Source organism: Mus caroli, chromosome 7 (genome assembly GCF_900094665.2).
Source record: "Mus caroli chromosome 7, CAROLI_EIJ_v1.1, whole genome shotgun sequence".
Classification (NCBI taxonomy): Eukaryota; Metazoa; Chordata; class Mammalia; order Rodentia; family Muridae; genus Mus; species Mus caroli.
Window position 1 is genome coordinate 16,741,096 of NC_034576.1, and position 23,159 is coordinate 16,764,254.

Here is a 23,159-nt window from a genome sequence, read left to right on the forward strand (position 1 = left end):
TCCTCTCCTCTCCTCTCCTCTCCTCTCCTCTCCTCTCCCCTCTCATCTCCTTTCTCCTCTCTTCTATCCCTCCTTCTCTCTCTTTCTCCTTAGCATTTCCCTCCTCTCTCTTTTCTACCTTCTCTCCTTCCCCCTGCCTTTCTACAATAAAGCTCTAAAACCATAGACAGTCTTTGTTTCAGTCAAGATCTGCTATGCTCACTCTTGCCTGTGTTGGGAACCTCTCTTTCCTCATCCCTCTCTCCTATAACCCTGGTGGCTTTAGCAAAGTAACTCTGGGGTTCCCAGGTAGGGTTGCCCCTTGGCCACCTCCAGAAGAGTGGGTCTGAGGCTTAGATGCCCACTGGGGGATGAGTGGAAAGGGTATGATAGCCCTCCCATGCCTGACTAACCAGAGAATAGGTGAAACTCTGGCGGGGTATGGTTCTCCCCTTCCCCCTCTTCTCCTGGGCCCCCTTTTTAGTTCCAAACAGAGGGTCCTATGCCCACTGGGCTCCTTGATGGTCCCAGCTGTGGTTAATTGGAGGATCCCTTACCTGTTACCTTGGGAGCAGCAGATCTACTTGGAGGCCTTCAGACTGTGGGGTCTTCAGAGGGGCAGACATGCTGATCATGCTGATGATCTGTTCTACTGGAAGGCACAGGATGGGAGGGAAGTAAGGTTTGAGCAGAGAGGATGGGTCCCTAGTTTGCTGGGCTCCTCTGTGGTCCCAGCTGCTGCAGTTATTTGGGAGGGTCCCTTACCTGTTGCCTTGGTTATAGCAGATCTCATGGGAGACCTTCAGACTGTGGGATCTTTAGAGGGGCAGACATGCTGATGACCTGCCCTGGTGGAATGCACAGGTTGGACGTAATTCTTAGACCTTTAGAAAACAAGTTTGAACTTTAATAGCCTTTGAATTTACTTAAAACATTTTAAACCTGTTAATTGTGTTTTAATACAAAACGACAAAAATATCCTTTTTATTTAAGAAGAAAACTTAAAAGCTGATTTTCAAGATGGCATGGGTCATGTTACAACCTGCAGCCTCATATTTTAACATGAAACTAATATATCTGGTTTAATAAAACCTATTTTATTCCATTCCAATAAGGCACATTCCCCTTTGGTAAAATATCATTTAAAATTATTATTATTATTATTATTGTTATCAATTACCTGATCAAAATAAAGGCACTTTTTTAGTCTTTATTATTCAGGTTGGACTGAATGATCAAGTTGTCTGATGAACTACTGCCTCTCCTTTTTCAGGTTATCTCTCCTGTTCAAATCTAATCTATCAATTTTGATGGTATCCACAGCTTTTCCTCTCTTGTGGCAACAATTTCCCCAACATAACATATATCTTCACTTCTATTCTGAGGTCAATGCATCTTTAAAACATACAGACTTATTTATCAGCAATTTTTCTATCTGATGTATCTCCACAGCTGTTGTTCCTTTCCTGAACATCTGTAGGCAGGAAATATTTTAAATTGGAGGTTTTTCTGGATGGGTTGATATCCCCCCTCTGGTGGGAGTTCCACTTGGCCACTGGAAGTGGCCACTTCAGCCTCCATATCTCCTGATGTAGGAATTTCAGTTAAGGTCATTCCCATAGGCTTCTCAGAAACTCCCTTGTTCCATGTCTCCAGGTAGACCCAGAGATGGCCTGCATTGATTTCTATTCTCACTCTCAGCCTCCTCTCATGACCATTTCCCCATGTGATCCCTTACTTATTCTCATTTTCACCTTCTACCCACCCAGTTTCCTCCCTCCTTCCACATATATAGGCTTTTCAGTTAAACATTTTAAAGTTAGGACATTTGGTACTTTTGAAAGACTGAGATCTGTCATGTCCTGCTTATGTACAACCTGGACAATCTGTGACTGTTCTCGATAATTCCTTTTAATATTGAAAACATTCCTTATTTTTTAGTTTGTTTCTGAGATTGGAGGATTGTTAATTTTTGCATTTTTTATTGCTCTGACAAATCATGGCCCCATAAATTCATGGCACTATTAGCCATACATGGCTTTAATTTTCCTATTCGACCTCCTGTTCCTATGCACTTAAGCCATCTCATACTTTGCTTTACCTGAGATGATCCAGTCCCTAAGAGCTGAATATTTACCTCCTGAAAAGGTCAATTTTGATGCCTAGATTTTGCTGATATTGATGTTACATTAGCTTCTGTGTCTACTAGCCTTCTATTTTAAATCCTTTTATTTGTATTTTTAGCTTCTGACTCTGATAACATTTACAGAAGTTTTCCAAAAATACTTATTTTCTGATCTCTCCTGAATTTTTTGTTTTATTTATTGAAATTGTTCCATTCTTGATTACACCCAGAGCAATGTTGTCTTTAACAAGACCCATTAAATCATTTAATTGCTCTGTGACTGAGTTTCTCTGATCCTGTCAGGGAAGGATTTAATTGAATTGAATATTGGGGTGTGCAGGAGGCCACTTAGGGTGTTCTTGGAGGGCAAAGAGTCACCTTTCTATTCCCTGTTAATCTGCACTCATTTAGTTCAATGCATTTTCCACACCTTCTGACTAGCCTAGAAGTGTGGTAACTTCTTTAAGATTTTCTTTAGAAAAAAACCTTGTTTCTAAAAACATCTTGCATATAATTCTTTTTTTTTTTCTAATGACCTTGCTTACCACAATTAAATCATCTGGAATTTTGATTTTTCTTAAAACTTTTATAAATTCCTTCTCCCATTAGAGTATTTTCATAAATGTGAGAGTGGGTATCAGCCATATTTCTAATCCATCTATCTATTGGTGTTGATCTTACCTTTAAAGTTGTAATAACCCATTTGCATTCTAAATTAGAAATTTCAATTGCCAAGGTTTGATTAACATTTGTCTGACTTTTTATATAATAAAAAACTGAGGTCAATCTTTGTTAAAAATCAGTGAAAATTTATTTTGGGCTTTGTATAAATTTAGTAAATGACTCTCACCTCAATCCTTATTCTTCAACCTTGTCCCAAGAATTTAAAGCTACTAATTGACATAGAACCAAAGTGTGATCATCAGATGTAAGCTGGCTTTGTAAGTTTGCATATTGACCCTCACCTGGCAACTGAACTTGAGAAGTATTAATACCTCTAGCACTATTTCATTATTACATGTCCTTTGCTTCCTCTTTCCAATATGTTCACCTTTGTAATTGAGGACCAGCATCTAATATTGTTGTTACCAAGTGTTTCCAGTCTTGGGGGATAATTATATTCTGAGTTGCCCATGAATTTAATGTCTGCTTCACATAGGGTGAATGTATACCATATAATATGATCATAAACTTGAATCTCCTCATATGTCATATGTTTATAGGATTCCATTTATTTTTTTCCTAACCATGGGGTTGTGTATTGTCTGCTGGTAGTTAATGTATAGTAACTGGATTAAATAAGGTTGGTTTTCTAATGACTTTGGGCCCCCTCTTCAGTCTCATCATGTGGTGGTTTGGTATATTCTTGTCTAAAGTACTCTGTCTGAGTATTTTTCTTATTTTTCACTTATAAATCTATGACTATAGAGGATAAAATATGAATTAACTGACCAATAGTAATTGTAATTGCCATTATGTCAATCACAATTATAGTTCTATTAACTACTTCTATTTTCAAGTCATCTAAGGCAGCACTATGTATAGGGTCCTAGCTCCTTGTTTTTTTGGTATTCTCAATCCTTAACTCTCTCCTTGACAACTTTTCAGATGATTTACAAAATCTGATGGCTTCTCAGGTTGTGTGCATCTGGCATGATTTCTCTGTCCTGGTGCTTGTGCCAGTTGTGTGTGCCAAATGGTGTTTTTTGAAAGAAAAAAATCTCAATTTTACCAAAAAAGTCTCAAGAGCCAGATGCCTGTGTGAGAGCCTGCTAAATAAGAGAAGCAGAGAAAACACCTAGCTGATCTTCATCCTCAGTTGACATTCCCCCAATAGAGAGTTCTCATTCTCTATGCCTTCACAAAACCATTTCAAATTGAATATGCCTCCCCTATTCCTGTATCTATATCCATCCTCCTCACTCCCTCTTAATCTAGTTTTTATGTTTACTTCCTGTCAACTGGTTGCTTGTCCTGACTCTTAAAGCTCTTGGACTAAAGGTGAGGCTGAACAGCACAACTAGAAACAGTTTTTTTTCCCAGTAAATAACAAAATCTCAGGGTTCACAGTGTAATCAAAATTCTACCACAGTGCATCAATTGTCAGGAGCTCACTCTAATAGGTGAGGAAGATCATGAGAATAAATCACTCTACTTTCTGGATTCTCCTAAGTAGGACAACAATGAGAGGAATCTCAGTGTTTTTAGAACAGAATTCACAGAACTAGACAGAGGCTCAGCCTTAGGAAGTACACAATGAAAAAGAGATGGTAAGGATAGATGTGAGAGTTTTCTTACATAAAATTAACCACTATTAAAGTCTTTTAGAAGCTGGTGTTCTAAGCTATGATTTAGTAGACAAAAAAAAAAATCAAGCAAGTGTTGATCAGTGACATAATTCAATGGACATAGGCATTTGCATAATGGTCTGATAATGTGAGAGCCAATGAACTCAAAGTGTCTTCCAACCTAACTATGTCCTGCACTATGTCCTGCACCTACCTATACACAGTGTGACATACTCATGCACATGAACTCACACAATGTAATTTGTAAATAAGTGTAAAAAGTTTAAAAAAGTAAAGAAATTTAGCATGGTATGCCTAAATTTACTAATATTTCAAATAAATCTAAGGGCATGCAGAGTACTATAACAAAATAGATTCATCCATGGGTATCTGATTGTTTTTCAAGATACATTTTCTTAAAAATGATAAGACAAATCACAGTTATCATGATGCCACTGCCCTAGTTGACAAGAAGAATGGCAGGTTAAAAAAAAGCTTGAAGTTTAAATATGGTATTGACTGGAACCACAAGAGGAAGAGAAAAATAACAACAAAGAGTCAGAGAGTTAAGCTACAGGGTGTGTAGGAAAAAAGTTATGAGAGACATCAACCCAATACCAATCTACACTGAATGTTAACAGGTAAATCAAGGGCAGTGAGTCAGAGCCATGCTGACATCTGAGTAGAGAGTACCATGCAGAGGAAAATAGAAGTGCAGGAACACAAAGTAGGACAGAGAGACACTAACCCACACAGTTAAGCTTAACAATGAACATACCTGGGCAGGATACAGGACTTCATATTACCAAAAAAGCACTGTAAATTATATGGATCTCTCTTTTTGTTTCTAGCATCTCTTTGGACATGTGAGCACCCTTCTCCCCATGCCAAGCTCACCATTGAATCAGTGCCACCGGGCTTTTCTGAAGGGGGAAGTGTTCTTCTACTGGTTAAAAATCTCCCCCAAAATCTTCTATCCCTTTTCTGGTACAAAGGAGTTATTGCAGTGAAGAAATTTGAGGTTGCCAGATACATAAAAGCCACAAATTCAAGTGTTCCAGGGCCTGCACACACTGGTCGTGAGACAGTATACAGCAATGGATCCTTGCTGCTACATGAAGTTATGCAGAATGATACTGGATTCTATACTCTACGAACTATGAGTACAGATCTGAAAGATGAAGTAGCACATGTGCAACTGTTCATGGACAGTAAGTGGTTCTCTGTGAATGTTTAATGCAGGGTGGGGCTTAGACACACAGGGTTGTCATGCCTGTACTGTTTCTCCTTCTCCTACTGCACTGTGTACCCAGGATGTGTTTTAAGCACTTAGTGCAGAACACACACAGTGGAGCCAAGCCACCATAGTCCAGACATTGTTGTGTGACTCTCCCCTGTACCAAGCAAGTCATCGATGGAAAACAACTCAGTGTAAGAAGTCAGAGTCTCCCACGAATTTTAACCATGTATAGGAGGAAACCATTGCATTCTCACAGGGAAGTGAGTCCTCGGAAGCCCTGGTAAAAGTCATCAGACCCAGGCTTAAACACAGGTGACCCTCAGGATTATTTGCTATGACATTTTCCTTACTTTTCACAGTGCTTATAGGGGAACCATGATCTAAGGCCAATCATGTCAAAATGGGATATTTATTAGCTCCAAGTGTCAGAGGTCTGTAAATATAATCTACAATCTCATGCAGATAAAATGAGGAGTGCAGCATACTGGCTTGCCCCTTATGGCTTGCTCAGTGTGCTCTGTTCTCTTTTACCATCCACCCAGGGGTGGATTTTCCTGCAGTAGTCTGGTCCCTGCAATATCAATATCCAATTGAACATTATATACTACAGGTGAATCTTGTAGTGGCATATTAAACTGAGGCTTCCATTTTCCAAAAGACTCTAGCTTGTGTCAAGATCACTTAAAGCCAGCCATTCTACTACCTGAAACTTTTCTAATACCTGAGCCTGCAAAGTTCAGACTTCTCCTTGCCCTCATTTGCCCCAATCCTGTGGACTTCAGTGCAGACAAGCAGCACACCTATCAGCTGGAGTAGTGGTTGTCTGTAGCAATAAAGGAAATTGGAACCAAAGTCACAAAGAGTTAAGGGGAAACATCATATCAAACTTCAGTGGGCATGAGAGTGCTCAGTATCTAACTGAGGGCAGTGAGGAGCCAGGCTTGGAAAAAATAATAGAATGTGTATACACACACACACACACACACACACACACACACATATATATATATATATATATATATATATATATATATATATATATATATATGAGAGAGAGAGAGAGAGAGAGAGAGAGAGAGATCCTAGAAGAGAAATGATACACTCAGTGTCCCTGAGAGAATAGAAGTCAAGTTGTTGACATTCACCAAGTAGGATAGGCATACCCATACCTACAACTTTAGGCTGAGTGATAAATCTACTTGCCCATGACAAAGATTATCACTTTCCCCACAACTCAATATTCACAGAGATAATTTTTCTTTCTCTTTTTTGTCTAGCCTACCTTTTGACTTGCTATCCCCCTTTGCAAGTCAAGATCGAATCACTTCCTCAGAATGTTGCTGTAGGGAAAAGTGTTCTTCTCCTAGTTCGTAATTTGCCTGAAGACTTTCAAGCATTTTTCTGGTACAAATCAGCATATAGAAGAGATACATACAAAATTGCAGAATACAAGAGAGCCATGGATGCCACCATTTTGGGGAGTGCATACAGTTCAAGAGAGTTTATATACAACAACGGATCCATGCTGATAATTGATGTCACTGAGGATGATGCAGGATATTTCATGCTAGAAATTTTAAGAGAAGACTTAAAGATTGAAAAAGCCTACATTGAACTCCATGTAAATAGTAAGTGACTCTTCTACTTTATACACTGAACTGTCTAGAAGGGGCTAGATATATTGACTTTCCCATTGCATTTTTTCTTGTATCTGGGGTTTTTGTACTTACTTCAGTATACACATAGACAAACTCCCTCTCTGTTGTATCTCCATGTTGAAGCTTGGGCATTTAGTGTAGGACTCACATGGTGCAGAATAACTGTAATTGATCAGAATGCTTCTTTTGACTTCACCATACAGGTAAAGTCATGGTGGGTAATTCATCCCAAGGATATCAGCCCCTGCCTACATCCTTGGGATTCTGTCCAGGAACTTGTCCTTGAGAAAGATCCTCAGAGACTATGAAAACACCTGTTTGAGAAGATAATGGGATACTTCCTAGTTACTGAGCAAGGATAGCATAGCTGGACATGTTTCCAGCCTATTAACTAACTGTCTTGATGGGCTTATGGGGCTTATAGGAAAGTCATGGTTGCCAGGGAGAGGGGAATGGAGATTAGTCTGCCTAAGAAATGTTTGTTCTCTCAGGTCTAGCTCAGGGAATTCTTTTCTGCAGGCACATGGTAACAGGCTATATTTATCTGGATAGTTCTCCAGGTATGAGCTGCAGTTCCCCTAGTTACCAATATGTGCACTATTGTGACTCACAATCCATATTCAGAATTGTATTTATCTTAACCAGGACCTTACCTTTAGCCTGGCTTCTACTTCTTTCCCTATAGATCAGAAAGTCAAGGACACAGACTTTTTAGACCTAATGGCTGGCTCCCATGTATGCTACACTGTGAGTGCATCATGTTCATTTATCTCTTTTATACATTTCCTTCGGGAACGATATGGTAGCTAAGGGACATCACCTAGAAAGAAGTTCAGGGCATCCCAGAAAGCCCAGGGAGCACACAGGAAGACCCTTCACACAGCTCATCAAACAGAACTGGGAGCATCATCTTGAAACTCTTCAAGGGACAATGGAGTCCACCCCATTTTCCAGGACTCAGCTTATTCACTCCCACAAACCCAAGATATGAAATTGCATAAATCTGTTCCTGGCCCTATGTCTTGGTTCAGAATGCAGCCTGGTAGCTCCTCTCAGAAGAGTTCTACCCCTTTCCTCACATATCATACTGCTGATCCTATTTGGAGCACTCACAGGCATATCTTCCCATTTCTAGCTTAGACAAATATTCCATCTGTATAGAACTTTGAGATCAGTGGGTAGACTGGGTCAGCAGTTGGGTTTGTGCTTCACTCATGAAGCACAGAGTCTCTCCCTTTGGTGATGACAGACCAAATCCAGGTGTACTGGTTGGTTTTGGGTGTCAACTTTACACAGGCTGGAGTTAACACAGAGAAAGGAGCTTTAGTTGGGGAGATGCCTCCACGAGATCCAGCTCTAAGGCATTTTTTAAATTAGTGATCAATGGGGAAAGGCCCCTTGTGGGTGGGACTATCTCTGGGCTGGTAGTCTTGGGTTCTATAAGACAGAAGTCTGAGCAAGCCAGTAAAGAACATCCCTCCATGGCTTCTTCATCAGCTCCTGCTTTCTGACCTGCTTTAGTTCCAGTTCTGCATCCTTTTGTGATAAACAGCAGTATGGAAATGTAAGCTGAATAACTTTCCTCCACAACTTGCTTCTTGGTCATGATGTTTGTGCAGGAATAGAAACCCTGAATAAGACACCAGGACACAGTAGAAATCAGCCCTGAGTTAAGTTGCTATCCTCTCAGGGCACAGGAATGTTTCTAAGCTTTTGATCGCCATGTGGTTTTGAGAACTAAAATATAAAGAGAGAAGGTGAAGAGGGACACTAGGAAGTACTAAATGTGGAGCTGGGGAGAACAGTATTTTTAATACAGACCAATCCATAGCTCATGGAACTCTGGGAAATGCCCCTTCCTGGGATGCTGCTCATGTGGGAGGAAAAGTACAACAGAGATGAGGAATTGGGCTAGAACTGAAGTTTCACAGAAGGAGGACATCCTTGTAGCTCTCTGCAAAGGGCACACCATCTGTAAGGAGCTCTGCTCAGGGTTGATCAGGAGAATGATAGTAGTTTTGTCTGCTGTCTAGATTCTCTTAATGGGCATAAGGACCTGAGAGAAGTCATGAGGTTTTATAAGAGAATACAAAGAGTCAGACAGAATCTCATCACCAGGAAGCTCATGGGAACATAAATTTTAAGGATGGGCATGAGATTTTTCTTATGTAACATGAATTACCATGACAAGAATATTATCAAGGCTAATGTTCTCAGCTATTCCCTCCATAATAAAAAAATTACCCTGGTGTTAATCGGTGCCATGGATTAATAGATTTAGGCATTTGCTTCATTGTCTGATGACCTGAGAAGTGATTAACACAGTGTGTCCCCTGACCTCCAAATTGGTGATATGTCATGCATCCTTTCACAAACACTGAGACACAGCCTTGCACAGCACTTACTAATTTATATATAATTGTAAAAATCCAAGCCATTAGAGTCCTAATGGATACTACAAGTTTATCCGTTCATTAATACAGACATTCATTATCCAGATGTATGTGATTATTTTTATAGGATGTAGTTCCTTAAAAATATAAAATAAATCCCAATTCTAATAATGTCCCAGACACAGTTGATTGGACGAATGGCCAGGAAAAAAAAGAAAAAAAAGGAAGAAACTGAAGTTACGTGATTGGAACCACAGGAAGTACAGAAGAGTACAACAACAATAACAACAACAGTAAAAACAATAACAAAGGGTCAGAGAATTAAGATGTAGGATGTGTAGCGATAAAGATTAGGGGTGCATCACCCCAACACCAGTCTATGCTAAATGATATCAGAAATCTCAGGACAGTGAGCCAGAACCAAGTAGAGAGTACCATGCAGAGAATATTTCAAGTAGAGGGACACAAAGTAGGACAGGGAGACACTTCCTCCACAGGCTTTACAATGAGCACTCCTCAGGGCACAGGGCCTCATCTTAAAAGTACACAATTGTCACAATTAATATGATTCTCTCTTTTTGCCTTTAGGCTTTGTTTCAAACTCCAAGGACTCTGTCTCCACTGCAAGGCTCAGCATAGAATCAGTGCCACCGAGCATTGTTGAAGGGGGAAGTGTTCTTCTACTGGTTCACAATCTCCCAAAAAATCTTCAATCCCTTTTCTGGTACAAAGGGATGATTGCTGAGAAGAAATCTGAGCTCATCCAACACATAATAGCCACAAGTTCAAGCTTGCCAGGGCCTGCACACAGTGGTCGAGAAACAGTGTACAGCAATGGATCCCTGCTGCTCCAGAGGGTCATGCATAATGATACTGGATTCTATACTCTACGAACTATGGATACAGATCTGAAATATGAAGTAGCACATGTTCAACTCCAGCTGGACAGTAAGTGGTTCTCTGTGATTGTTCATTGATGGGTGAGGCTTATACTGATAGGATTGTCATGCCTGTTCTGTGTCTCCTTCCCAAAGTGCACTGTGTCTCCATGTTGGGGTTTGAGCACTTAGTGTATGACACTTAGGGTAGAGCCAAACAGCCATAGATCAGACTTAATTGTCTGACTTTCCCCAATACTAAAGAAATCACTGATGGAAAGCAACTCAGCTTAAGATGTCACGGCCTGCCACGTATGAAGGTTGTAGCAATGTATATGAGGAAACCATTGCATTCTCACCGGGAAGTAAGTACCATGCAGCCCTGATAACAGTCATCAGACCCAGGTTTGAGTACAGGTGATCCTGGGGATCATTTACTATGACATTACCCAACTTTTCTCAGTGCTTAGAGGGAACCATGGTCTAAGGCCAATCATGTCAAAATGGGATATTTATTAGCTCCAAGTGTCAGAGATCTGTAAATATAATCTACAGTCTCATGCAGATAAAATGAGGAGTGCTGCATACTGGCTTGCCCCCTATAGCTTTTTAAGTGTGCTCTGTTCTCCTTTATCATCCACCCAGGGGTGGATTTTTCTGGAGTTGTCTGGACCCTGAAATATCAACATCCCATTGAACACTATATACTACATGTCAATCTTGTAGTGGCATATTAAACTGAGGCTTCCATTTTCCAAAGGACTCTAGCATGTTTCAAGATCACTTGAAGCCAAGCATTTTATTATCTAAAGCTTTTCTAATACCTTTGTGTGAGAATAAGATCAGACTTCTCCTTGCTATCAATAAGCCCCAGTTCAGAGAGATGCAGGGCAGAGCAGCAAGCATATCCATCAAGTGGAGTTAGTGGTCAGCTGTAGCTATAAAGCTAATTGGAACAAAAGTCACAGAATTCATAGGAGACATTATATAAAACTTCAGTGGGCATGAGAGTGCCAAGTATCTAACTGAGGGCAGTGAGGAACCAGACATGGAAAAAATGAGAGAGAGAGAGAGAGAGAGAGAGAGAGAGAGAGAGAGAGAGAGAGAGAGAGAGAGAGAATGAATGAATCATTGCAGAGAAATTACACACTTAGCATCCCTGAGAAAATGTAAGTCTAGTTGCTGACATTCACCAGGTCAGATAGACATGCCCACACATGCATCTTTAGGCTAAGTGATAAATCTATCTGCTCATGACAAAGATCATCACCTTTCCAACAACCTAATATTCACAATGGTAATTTTTCTTTTTCTTTTTTTTTTTGTCTAGCTTCCCTTTCTACTTGGTATCACCCTTTGCAAGTCAAGATCGAATCACTTCCTCAGAATGTTGCTGTAGGGAAAAGTGTTCTTTTTCTGGTTCATAATTTTCCAGAAGACTTTCGAGCATTTTCCTGGTATAAACCAGCATATAAGTCAGATACATCCAAAATTGTAGAATACTACAGATTGACGGATTCTGCCACCGTGGGGACAGCATACAGAGGAATAGAGGTGATATTCACCAACGGATCCATGGTGATGATTGATATCACTGAGGACGATGCAGGGTTTTACATGCTAGAAATTTTAAGAAAAGACTTCAAAGTTGAAAAAGCCTATGTTCAACTCCATGTAAATAGTAAGTGACTCTAGATGGCTTCCAGATGCTGTACATGCTTATCCTACTTTATACACAGAACTGTTTAGTAGGAGCTGGGCTTATTGATTTTTCCATTGCATTTTTTTCTTGAAACTGGGGGTTTTGCACTTACTTCTGTATACACATTGAGTAGACAAACTCCCTCTCTGTTGTATCTCCATGTTGGGGCTTGGGCATTTAGTGCTGGACTCACATGGTACAGAATAACTGCAATTGATCAGAATGCTTCTTTTGACTTCACCATACAGGTAAAGTCATGGTGGGTAATTCATCTCAAGGATATCAGCCCCTGCCTACATCCTTGGGATTCTGTCCAGGAACTTGTCCTTGAGAAAGATCCTCAGAGACTATGAAAACACCTGTTTGAGAAGATAATGGGATGCTTCCTAGTTACCGAGCAAGAATAGCATAGCTGGACATGTTTCCAGCCTATTAACTAACTGTCTTGATGGGCTTATGGGGCTTATAGGAAAGTCATGGTTGCCAGAGAGATGGGAATGGAGATTAGTCTGCCTAAGAAATGTTTGTCCTCTCAGGTCTAGCTCAGGGAATTCTTTTCTGCAGGCACATGGAAACAGGCTATATTTATCTGGATAGTTCTCCAGGTATGAGCTGCAGTTCCCCTAGTTATCAATATGTGCACTATTGTGACACACAATCCATATTCAGAATTATATTTATCTGAACCAGGACCTTACCTTTAGCCTGGCTTCTACTTCTTTCCCTATAGATCAGAAAGTCAAGGACACAGACTTTATAGACCTAATGGCTGGCTCCCATATATGCTACACTGTGAGTGCATCATGTTCATTTATCTCTTTCATACATTTCCTTTGGGAAAGATATGGTAGCTGAGCGACATCACTTAGAGAGAAGTTCAGGGCATCCCAGAAAGCCCAGGGAGCACACAGGAAGACCCTTCACACAGCTCATCAAACAGAACTGGGAGTATCATCTTGAAACTCTTCAAGGGACAATGGAGTCCACCCCATTTTCCAGGACTCAGCTTATTCACTCCCACAAACCCAAGATGTGAAATTGCATAAATCTGTTCCTGGTCCTATGTCTTTGGTCAGAATGCAGCCTGGTATCTCCACTCAGAAGAGTTCTACCCTTTCCTCATGTATCGCTCTGCTGGTCCTATTTGGGCCAGCACATGTTGGGACTCATTGATACTCACAGGCATCAATGTTTACTTCTGGTTGAGATTAAAATTCCATCTTTATAGAACTTTGAGAACAGTGTGTAGACGGTGGCTGCTGTTGACTTTGTGTTTCACATAATATGCACAGAATCCCACTCTTTAGTGGTGCCAGACCAAATCTAGGGTACAGTAGATGTCAGCCCTGAGATAAGTTGCTGTGCTCTTAGGACACAGGGAGACTTATCAAGTTGTTTTGTTGTTGTTGTTTTGTTTGTTTGTTTTAGCAGTGTGGTTGAGAACTAAAATATAAAGGGAGAAGGGAGAGAGACACTGGGCAATACTGAAAGTGTGTGTGTTTGGGAGCTCTGTTTTGAAGACAGAACAATCCTCTGCTCATGGAACTCTGGGAGATGCACCTGCCTGGGAGGGGGCTCCACTTAGAAAGCTAAAGTACAAAGGAGCTCAGTAGCTGTAGTGGAGCTAAATTTTCACAAAAGGAGGACACCTTTTTGGTCCTCTGAAAAGGACACAGGATATGTAAGGAGCTAGGCTCACAGTTGATCAGGAGAAAGTTAGCAGTTCAGTCTGCTGTCTAGTTTCTCCTAATAGGCAAAAGGTCCCGAGAGAAGTCTTGGGATTGTAGAAGAGAATACAATGTGTCAGACAGAAGCTCACCATCAAGAAGTTCTAATGAACATAAATTTCAAGCATGGGCATGAGAATTTTCTTATGTATAGTTAATTTCAGAGAAGAATATTATGAGACTAATATTTTCATCTATGCCTTCCTTAACAAGAATTACTCTCATGTTGATCAGTAATATGTATTAAAGCATATAGTTATTTGCTACATTGTCTGATGACATGAGTATTTATGAACATAGTCTGTTCTCTGCTTTCTACCTAGATGCTATGTCCTGCATCCATCCACACACACTGAGACACAGTCTTTCACAGGACTCATATACAAATATAATTTGAAAATAAGTGTAAAAAATCAAAGCATTTTGGAAAAATTTGCTCTGTATTCCCAAACATTTGAATCATACATGTATATATGTGATTATATATATATATATATACATTTATACACACACACACACACACACACACACACACACACACACATATATATATAATGTATCAATCATTTATATATATGCATACAGAGAGAAACAGAAAGGATGCTTTAATTTCATTCAGTCATTCTTTCAGTCATTCATTATTCAGACTTATCTGATTATTTTTTAGATTGTATTTCCTTAAAAATTATAAGACAAATTCCAATTCTTATAATGTCACAGTCCATGTTGACTGGAAGAATGGCCAGTAAAGAAAGGTAGAAACTGATGCTAGGTTATTTGAACCACAATAAGTATATAAGAGGGCAACAACAACATCAACACCAACAATAAAGACAATAACAAAGAGTCGGGGGGTAAAAATGCAGGGTGTGTAGGGACAAAGATTAGGGGTGCATCACCCCAACACAAGTCTATGCTTAATGATATCAGGGATCTGAGGACAATGAGCTAGAACCACGTTGATATCCGAGTATAAATCACCATTCAGATAATATAACAAGTAGAGGGACACAAAGTAAGACAGGGAGATATTCCCTCCACAGATAGGCTTCACAATGAACACTCCTCAGGACACAAGGACTCGTTTTAAAAATACACACTAGAGAGAAATTATTTTATCATTAAGTATAGGACACATGCTCTCCTATGTTCATCACAGCCTTATTTATAACAGCAAGGAGCTGGAAAGAACCCATATGACCCTCAACAGAGGAATGGATACATTTACACAATTGAGTACTACTCAGCTATTAAAACAATAAATTTATGAAATTCTTAGGCAAATGGATGGACCAGAAAGTATTATCCTGAGTGAGGTAACCCAATAACAAAAGAACACACATGGTATACACTCACTGATAGGTGGATATTATACCAAAAGCTCAGAATACCCAAGATATAATTCACAGACCACATGAAACTCAAGAAGAAGGAAGACCAAAATGTGGATACTTTGGTCCTTCTTAGAAGGGGAAACAAAATACCTATGGAAGGAGTTACAGAGACAAGGTGTGGATCAGAGACTGAAGGAATGACCATCCAGAGACTGCCCCACTTGGGGATCTATCCCATATACAATCACCAAACACAGGCACTTTTGTGGATTTCAACAAGTGCTTACTTACAGAAGCCTGTTATTGCTGTCTCTGGAGAGGCTCCACCAGTGCCTGACAAATGCAGAGGTGGATCCTCTCAGCCTACTATTGGACTGAGCACAGGCTCCCCAATGAAGGAGCAAGAGAAAGTACCCAAGGAGCCGAAGTTTTTGGCAGCCCCATAGGAATAACAACAATATGAACTAACCAGTAAACCCAGAGCTCCAAGGGACAAAATCACCAATCAAAGAGTAAACATGTTGGGACTCATGGCTCCAGCTGCCTGTGCAGCAGAGGGTGGCTTAGTTGGTCATCAATGGGAGGAGAGATCCTTGCTCCTGTGAAGGCTTGATCCCCCAGTGTAGGAGAATGTCAGGGCCAGGAAGCATCTGTGGGTAGGTTGGTGAGTAGGGGAAGGAGGTGGGGATAGGGAGTTTTTGGAGGTAAAACCAGGAAAGGGAACAACATTCGAAATGTGAATAATGTAAATACCTAATAAAAATTTCAACATTGCAAAAATTCTTTGATGTTAAACATTAAGAAAATGTTAATTTCAAGCACAGTGAGAAAAATTATCAATAATATTTCCACGATTTTTGTCAAACATGATTTTAATATTTTTAACTGTTAATATTCACCAAACAGAATAATTATTTTTAGATATATTTCATTATGTCTCACTTTTCATTTCTGATTTTATTAATTTTGATACTGTCTCTATGCCCTCTGGTTTGTCTGGCTAGGGTTTTATCTACCTTGTTGATTTTCTCAAAGAATCAGTTCCTGGTTTTGTTGATTCTTTGTATAGTTCGTTTTGTTTCTAATTGGTTGATTTCAGTCCTGAGTTTGATTAATTCTAGCCATCTACTCCTCTTGGGTATATTTGCTTCTTTTTGTTCTAGATGTTTCAGGCGTGCTGTCAAGCTGCTAGTGTAAGCTCTCTTCAGTTTCTTTTTGGAGGCACTTAGAGCTATGTATTTTCTTCTTATCACTGCTTCCATCATGTCCCATAAATTTTTGTCTGATGTGTCTTCATTGCATTAAACTCTAAAAAGTCTTTAATTTTTTCTTTATTTCTTCCTTGATCAAGTTATCATTGAGTAGAATGTTCTTCAGTTTCTATGTGTATGTGTGCTTTCCATTGTGTTTTTGGTGTTTGAGACCAGCCTTAGTCTGTCGTGATCTGATAGGGTGCATGGAATAATTTTAATCTTGTATCTGTTGAGGCCTGTTTAGTGCAATTTTGGAGAAGGTATCATGAGGTGCTGAGAAGAAGGTATATTCTTTTGCTTTAGGATGAAATGTTCTAGAAACACTGATAAACTTTTTAAAGTAAACATATAGTTAGACAATATACACAGATATATAATGCACTTTAAATACTCTCTCACTATGTCAGGTGGTATTATATAAGGATTTAAAAAATCTATTTCTTAATAATTAATTTTTAATATTTTTATGGTCTTTTACTATGCTTAATTCCCCAAAAATATTTTGTATGTTTTGAAATAACTTAGTATTCAACATTAGATATAGGATCCTCATTTATGGATAGTATTAAATGTTCATTAATGATATTTTTGGGTATGAAAGGATATGAATATAAAAGTTGAACAAAATGTCTATGTATTATTTGATTCTCAAAATACTCGATATTATTACTAAGGTTGATGTATAAAATGCATTTAAATAATAAAAAATTAAGGAAAGTACACAATGGTCACAATAAACATGATTCTCTCTCTTTGCCTTTAGGCTTTGTTTCAAACTCCAAGGACTCTGTCTCCACTGCAAGGCTCAGTATAGAATCAGTGCCACCGAGCATTGTTGGAGGGGAAAGTGTTCTTCTACTGGTTCACAATCTCCCAAAAAATCTTCAATCCCTTTTCTGGTACAAAGGTGTGATTGCCGAGAAGAAATCTGAGCTCATCCAACACATAATAGCCACAAGTTCAAGCTTGCCAGGGCCTGCACACAGTGGCCGAGAAACAGTGTACAGCAATGGATCCCTGCTGCTCCAGAGGGTCATGCATAATGATACTGGATTCTATACTCTACGAACTATGAGTACAGATCTGAAATATGAAATAGCACATGTGCAACTCCAGCTGGACAGTAAGTGGTTCTCTGTGATTGTTCATTGCTGGGTGGAGTTCAGACTCACAGGATTGTCATGACTGTATTGTGTCTCCTTCCCCACTGCATTGTGTCTCAATGTTGGGGTTTGAACCCTTAGTGTAGGTAACACAGGGTGGAGCCAGACTTTTGTGTGACTCTCACTGGTGGAAAGCAATGCAGCTTAAGATGTCAGAGTCTGCCAAGAATCAGAGTTGTAGCCATGTATAGGAGGAGACCATTACATTCTGACAGTGAAGTGAGTATCAGGAAGCCCTGACCACAGTAATCTGACCCAGGATTAACCACAGGTGACCCTGAGGACCCTTTGCCATGGTATTGCCCTCACTTTTCTCAGTGCTTAGAGGGAACCAGGGTTTTAGGCCAATCATGTCAAAATTGGGTACTTATTAGGTCCAAACATCAGAGGTCTGTAATTATAATCTACAATCTCATGCAGATAAAAGGAATTGTGATGCTTACTGGCTTAGTCCTTATGGCTTGTTCAGGGTGCTATGTTTCCTTCTATCCTCCAGAACTGATAGCGTAGGGGTGGATTGTCTTGCAGTGGTCTGGACCCTGCACTATCAATATCCTATTATACATTATATATTGCTGGCTTTCCCAGAGGCCAATCCTGTTGTGGCATATTAAACTATGGTTTCCATTTTCCAAAATAGTCTAGTTTGCTTGACCTTGACATACTGTCAGCCATTCTAGTCTTTCAAAATTTTCTAATACCTGAGCCTGCCAAGAAAATCAAACTTCTTACCCTCATTCAGCCCCCGTTTCATGGGCTGCAGGGCAGAATAGCAAGCATGTGTATTAGAGAAATTTAGTGGCTGGCTGTAGTTATAAAGTAGATTGGAATAAAAGTTACAAAGTGTTCAGGGGAGACCTCATCACAAATTTCAGTGGGTATGAGTGTGCTCAGTGTCTGACTGAGGGGAGTGAAGGGGCAGCCATGGAAAAAAATTAGAGAGAGAGAGAAGAGTGGAGAGAGAGAGAGGGAGGTGGAGGGAGGTAGAAGAAGAGGGAGAGGAATAGGGAGAGGGAGAGGGAGAGGGAGAGGGGGAAGGGGAGGGAAGGAGAGAGAGAGAGAGAGAGAGAGAGAGAGAGAGAGAGAGAGAGAATCCTTGTAGAGGAAATGATAAATTCAGCACCCCTGAGAGAATTGATGTTATATTGCTCACCTCCATCAGATAGTAGAGACACACCTATGCCTCCATGTTTAGACTGAGGGATCAGTTCATCTGCTCCAGACAAAGCTCACTAATTTATTCTCCAACCATATGTTCCTGAATTGATAACTTTTCTCTTTTCTTGTAGCTTCTACTTGCTGTAACCTTCTCACCTCTGATGAACTCAAAATTGTACCAGTGCCTCGGAATATTGCTGTAGGGAAAAGTGTTCTTCTCGTTGTTTGTAATGTGCCAGAAGACGTTCAGACATTTTTCTGGTACAAATCGGTGTATAGAACAGATATTTTTAAAATTGCAGAATATAGCAGAGCCATGGAATCCACTATCTGGGGGCTTGCACACAGTGGAAGAGAGATGGTGTACACTAATGGATCCCTGCTGATTCAGAATGTCACTGAGCATGATGCAGGATTGTATATGTTAGAAATTTTACATAAGGACTTCAAACTTGAGAGAGCACACGTGCAAGTCCATGTAAATAGTAAGTAACTCTCACTGCCCTCCAGCTGTTTTGTATGGCTTCTCCTGCTTTATATGCTGTACTGTCTGGAAAGAGCCAGACCTATTTACTCTCCTATTCCATTTCCCCCCCACACTGGGGTTTGGGCACTTACTGCAGGAAATGCATTCCTTAGACAAACTGCAGTAGACTAGAATCCCTCACCAGTAACTTCTTGCAGAGAGGAGAATATATGCTGAATAAAAGTACTAGTACATCAGAACCAGCACAAACTCTTGGGGTTCTCTCCGTACACCTGGTTCCAAGAGAGACCTAGTTGAGGAAGACATTGACTCCTCACAAAGCTCACCAGGATCCTCTTGGTCAAAACTCTGTTCATGCTTCATCTCCATGTGCCACTGGGAACATTTTTGACAATGTTTTGTTTTGATTTTACATTAGAGCTTGCAGAGAACACACTTATAGTGAACTCACAATTTCCATAGACTATCGAACCAGTTATAGACTGCCATGGAAGCTGAAGTTTTGTAGGTCATTGGGGCCATCACCTTCTTCTGAATCACATTGCACATATTTTTGGAGCATTAATCAATTATTGTTTTGGGTTTCTGAGACTTCACAGGAAGGTCAGTGTCCCCAGCGGGAGAAGCAATGGAGAGGGATATTCCACCCTACTACTTGTCCTCAGGGGTACACCATAGGGAATACTCTTCTCCAGGTATATACTTAGAGTTTGAGCAGCTACCTCATCCCAAGATCTTGAGATTGATCATAACTAAGCTTAACTCATAGACACAGCAATGATCATTGCACCAACTGCCATGTTATAGAGAAACCAAGGCACAATAATCTCACAATACCTAACTAGGTGAATTAGGGTTACACAGCCCATGGATAATAAATCCAAAACATAAGATATGTCTATAGTAACAGCTCCAATTTCTCCCCCTGGAAGCTTTATTGAGTGTGAACTATAGAGTGAATCACTGAGCTCTCTGAAGGACTACTGTCATTTTGTCCCCTCCTCTGTTTCTTTACAGACCCTGTTTCATGGCCTTTTGTGCGAGTGACTGACACCACAGTCAGAGTACAGAGCTCAGTAGTCTTCACTTGCTTCTCAGCTGACCCTGGTGTCTCCATCCATTGGCTCTTCAATAAGCAGAGTCTGCATCTCACAGAGAGAATGACACTTTCCCCATCAAAGTGCCAACTCAGCATAGATCCCGTCCGGAGGGAGGATGCTGGAAAGTATCAATGTGAGGTCTCCAACCCAGTCAGTTCAAAGTCCAGTCTCCCAGTTCGTCTGGCTGTGATAGAAGAGTGACCTCTCTCCTCTCATCCTACAGTGGAGTGGTGTCATTTCCTTATTGATGGGGTGCAAAATGGAGATGAGTTAAGTGGTAAAAGTTGTCAGTTACCACTCATGTACTGCATTCATTGTTACTCATACCTGTAGTCCTGACATAATCATGTGTGGAAGGACAGGCCATGATTTAATGTGAAACCTGTTTTCCAAAGCAAAATAAAGACATCAATATAGTAAACACAATTGAGTTTAAGAGCTTAGGTTGTGGATCAAATATATAGTTTTTTTCTTTAGAATCCTTGAAGACTAATTTTAGCAGGCTCAAGTTTCCAAGTGTTCTGAGTCCCCTTTTAAATAGTGCAGTCATTGCATGGAGCCAACATCCCCTCATATAGTTTCATCTAACACCCATTCTACCAGAAGGCACTTCCAACAGTTCACTGTGCACATTGGTGGTTTCTAAACAGTTTTAACCTACAATGTTTTTGATGTCCAGATTTAAAATCCTTGGTGCAATGCTCCACTCACTGATTTTATCTTGAGACTGACTTTCACTGTCAAATCTTATAATTATAGTTTTCAGGTTTATATGTATTTTGAGATGTATGGGATTATGTTACATATTATGTATTATATATTATATCATACCATATATTACACATTCTGTATCACATATTAATCATATACCATCTCATATTCCACATATCATATAATATATATATTGCAAAGCCTGTCTGCACCATTCACATTGCTACTTCATTCTTAGAGTCATGCTTCTTCCTTAGGTATCCAGTGAATGATCATGAACCATCTAAGCACAATAGCTCAATTTGTGGTTAAACTATACCATTGAGCTGAAAGTCATGGTTCCCTGGTTTTCTATTTCTGTTCATACACTGAATTCTGAGGACCATCTATGAGTTTTTCTGGAGAAGCACAATTGGAACTCTCATCACCACCTCTTTGTAGGCCTTAGACAGCAAAGACTTGGTGGGAACTGGCCCATGCTGAGCAGAAGAGGCCAGTATATCTAGAGAAACACAGAACTTTGGGCTGCCTGGCCATTCTTGTTATGTCTACCATCAAGCTCTGTAGCTCCACTCACATGTCAGAAAGGCTTGGTTTATTTATTTTTTTCATAGCACAGGAAGCCACACCATCTCTGAGTACTCAGATACCCCTGCTTCTGCCAGAGATTCAACTTCCTATTCATTCATTTGAAGTCTGGTCAACATGGGGGTAAGATGCCAACACTAGTGGAAAGTCACTTGCAAAAATCAAAAAGTCAACACAGGGAAACACCCTTTGTGTTGTCTTCACAGCACTGTTACACACAACCACAGCAATATATCCAGTTCTGAGGTGGGTGAGGATTTGTGACATTAAATCATCAAGCCAAGACTCAGGATATAACCTACTCTATGATGGATAAGTGGTTAGATACTCTCAGAAAGTGTCAGACTGAAGTTGTGTGAAAGCAACAGGAATCTTCCTTAATAAATGTTATGAGAGTTTACACAGCATCCTTTTAGTGTAGAATATGGATCCTTGTGAGGGCAAAACAATTTCACACAGTCAATCTGAGTGTTACATATGAGTAACTTGTACTTTGTAATGTCCAGAGACATACTACTTAGTTCCTTTTGGTTTTACAACATAGAACTATGTATATAAACATACAGGTTGGCCATGTTTTCCTGTGCAATCCCCAGAATATCTAGTCAGATACATCCAGGAGCCAAAAATGGCATGGAGGGACTTCTCCTGTCTGAAGTATCTCAGGGTTACTACCTGTGATGAAGAAAAATGGCATCTTAGACTCAGGCTCAGTTAACACATTTGAGTTTACTTGGAAGTTTTCACAACATATGCTATGTTGGCATTGGCCTTGGTACACAGGTACCTTACTCATTCACTCCACTTCTAACCTCAAATAGTTAGTAATTAATGGAGTAATGGAGGCCTACATGGCTCTCAGAACTACTGTGGCCCCCTAAAGACTGGGAAACTACCCCTTCTAATTTTCAAATAGGCAACTTTTAGTTCCTTTTTTGTTGCTGTAATAAAACACCACAAATAACACAACTTATAGAGAAAACAATTTATTTGGGTTTATGGTCCTTCATGGTAGTGAAGTATGACATCAAGATGTCAGTATTGTGGCAGGAGCAAGAAACTGAGAACTGACATATTGAACTATAAACACAAAGAGAAAGAAGAGGAAGTGGTTTGGGGCTTTCTAGTCTCAAAACTTTCCCCAAGGATGATATGACTACAGAGGTTGTGCCTCTAAATCTAACCAAACAGCTCAAGACCATCTATTCATAAGCCTGAAACTATGAGGGACATTTCTCATTGAAAACATCATAAAGAACAAACTCTTGACATTTCCTATGTAGCATCTATCTTCCCAGCTCACTATTCTTGCCTCATCAAACGGGAGCCTCATCCATACTCTCCAAAATGTCTATCTACAATATTATCTCTCTCT

General features: G+C 39.9%; 1 protein-coding gene across 1 annotated transcript in view; it reads left to right on the forward strand.

The window, feature by feature from the left end:
* Positions 1 to 20,901, forward strand: part of LOC110298737 (carcinoembryonic antigen-related cell adhesion molecule 5) — a 38,429-nt gene extending 17,528 nt beyond the window's left edge. The window contains exons 3-9 of the mRNA XM_021168152.1: positions 5,244 to 5,603; positions 6,910 to 7,260; positions 10,272 to 10,631; positions 11,892 to 12,242; positions 17,341 to 17,700; positions 19,030 to 19,383; positions 20,403 to 20,901. Coding sequence (XP_021023811.1) covers positions 5,244 to 5,603; positions 6,910 to 7,260; positions 10,272 to 10,631; positions 11,892 to 12,242; positions 17,341 to 17,700; positions 19,030 to 19,383; positions 20,403 to 20,686 — 2,420 coding nt within the window. The 3' untranslated portion in view covers positions 20,687 to 20,901. The remainder of the gene's footprint in view (positions 1 to 5,243; positions 5,604 to 6,909; positions 7,261 to 10,271; positions 10,632 to 11,891; positions 12,243 to 17,340; positions 17,701 to 19,029; positions 19,384 to 20,402) is intronic.
* Positions 20,902 to 23,159: the final 2,258 nt, after the last annotated feature.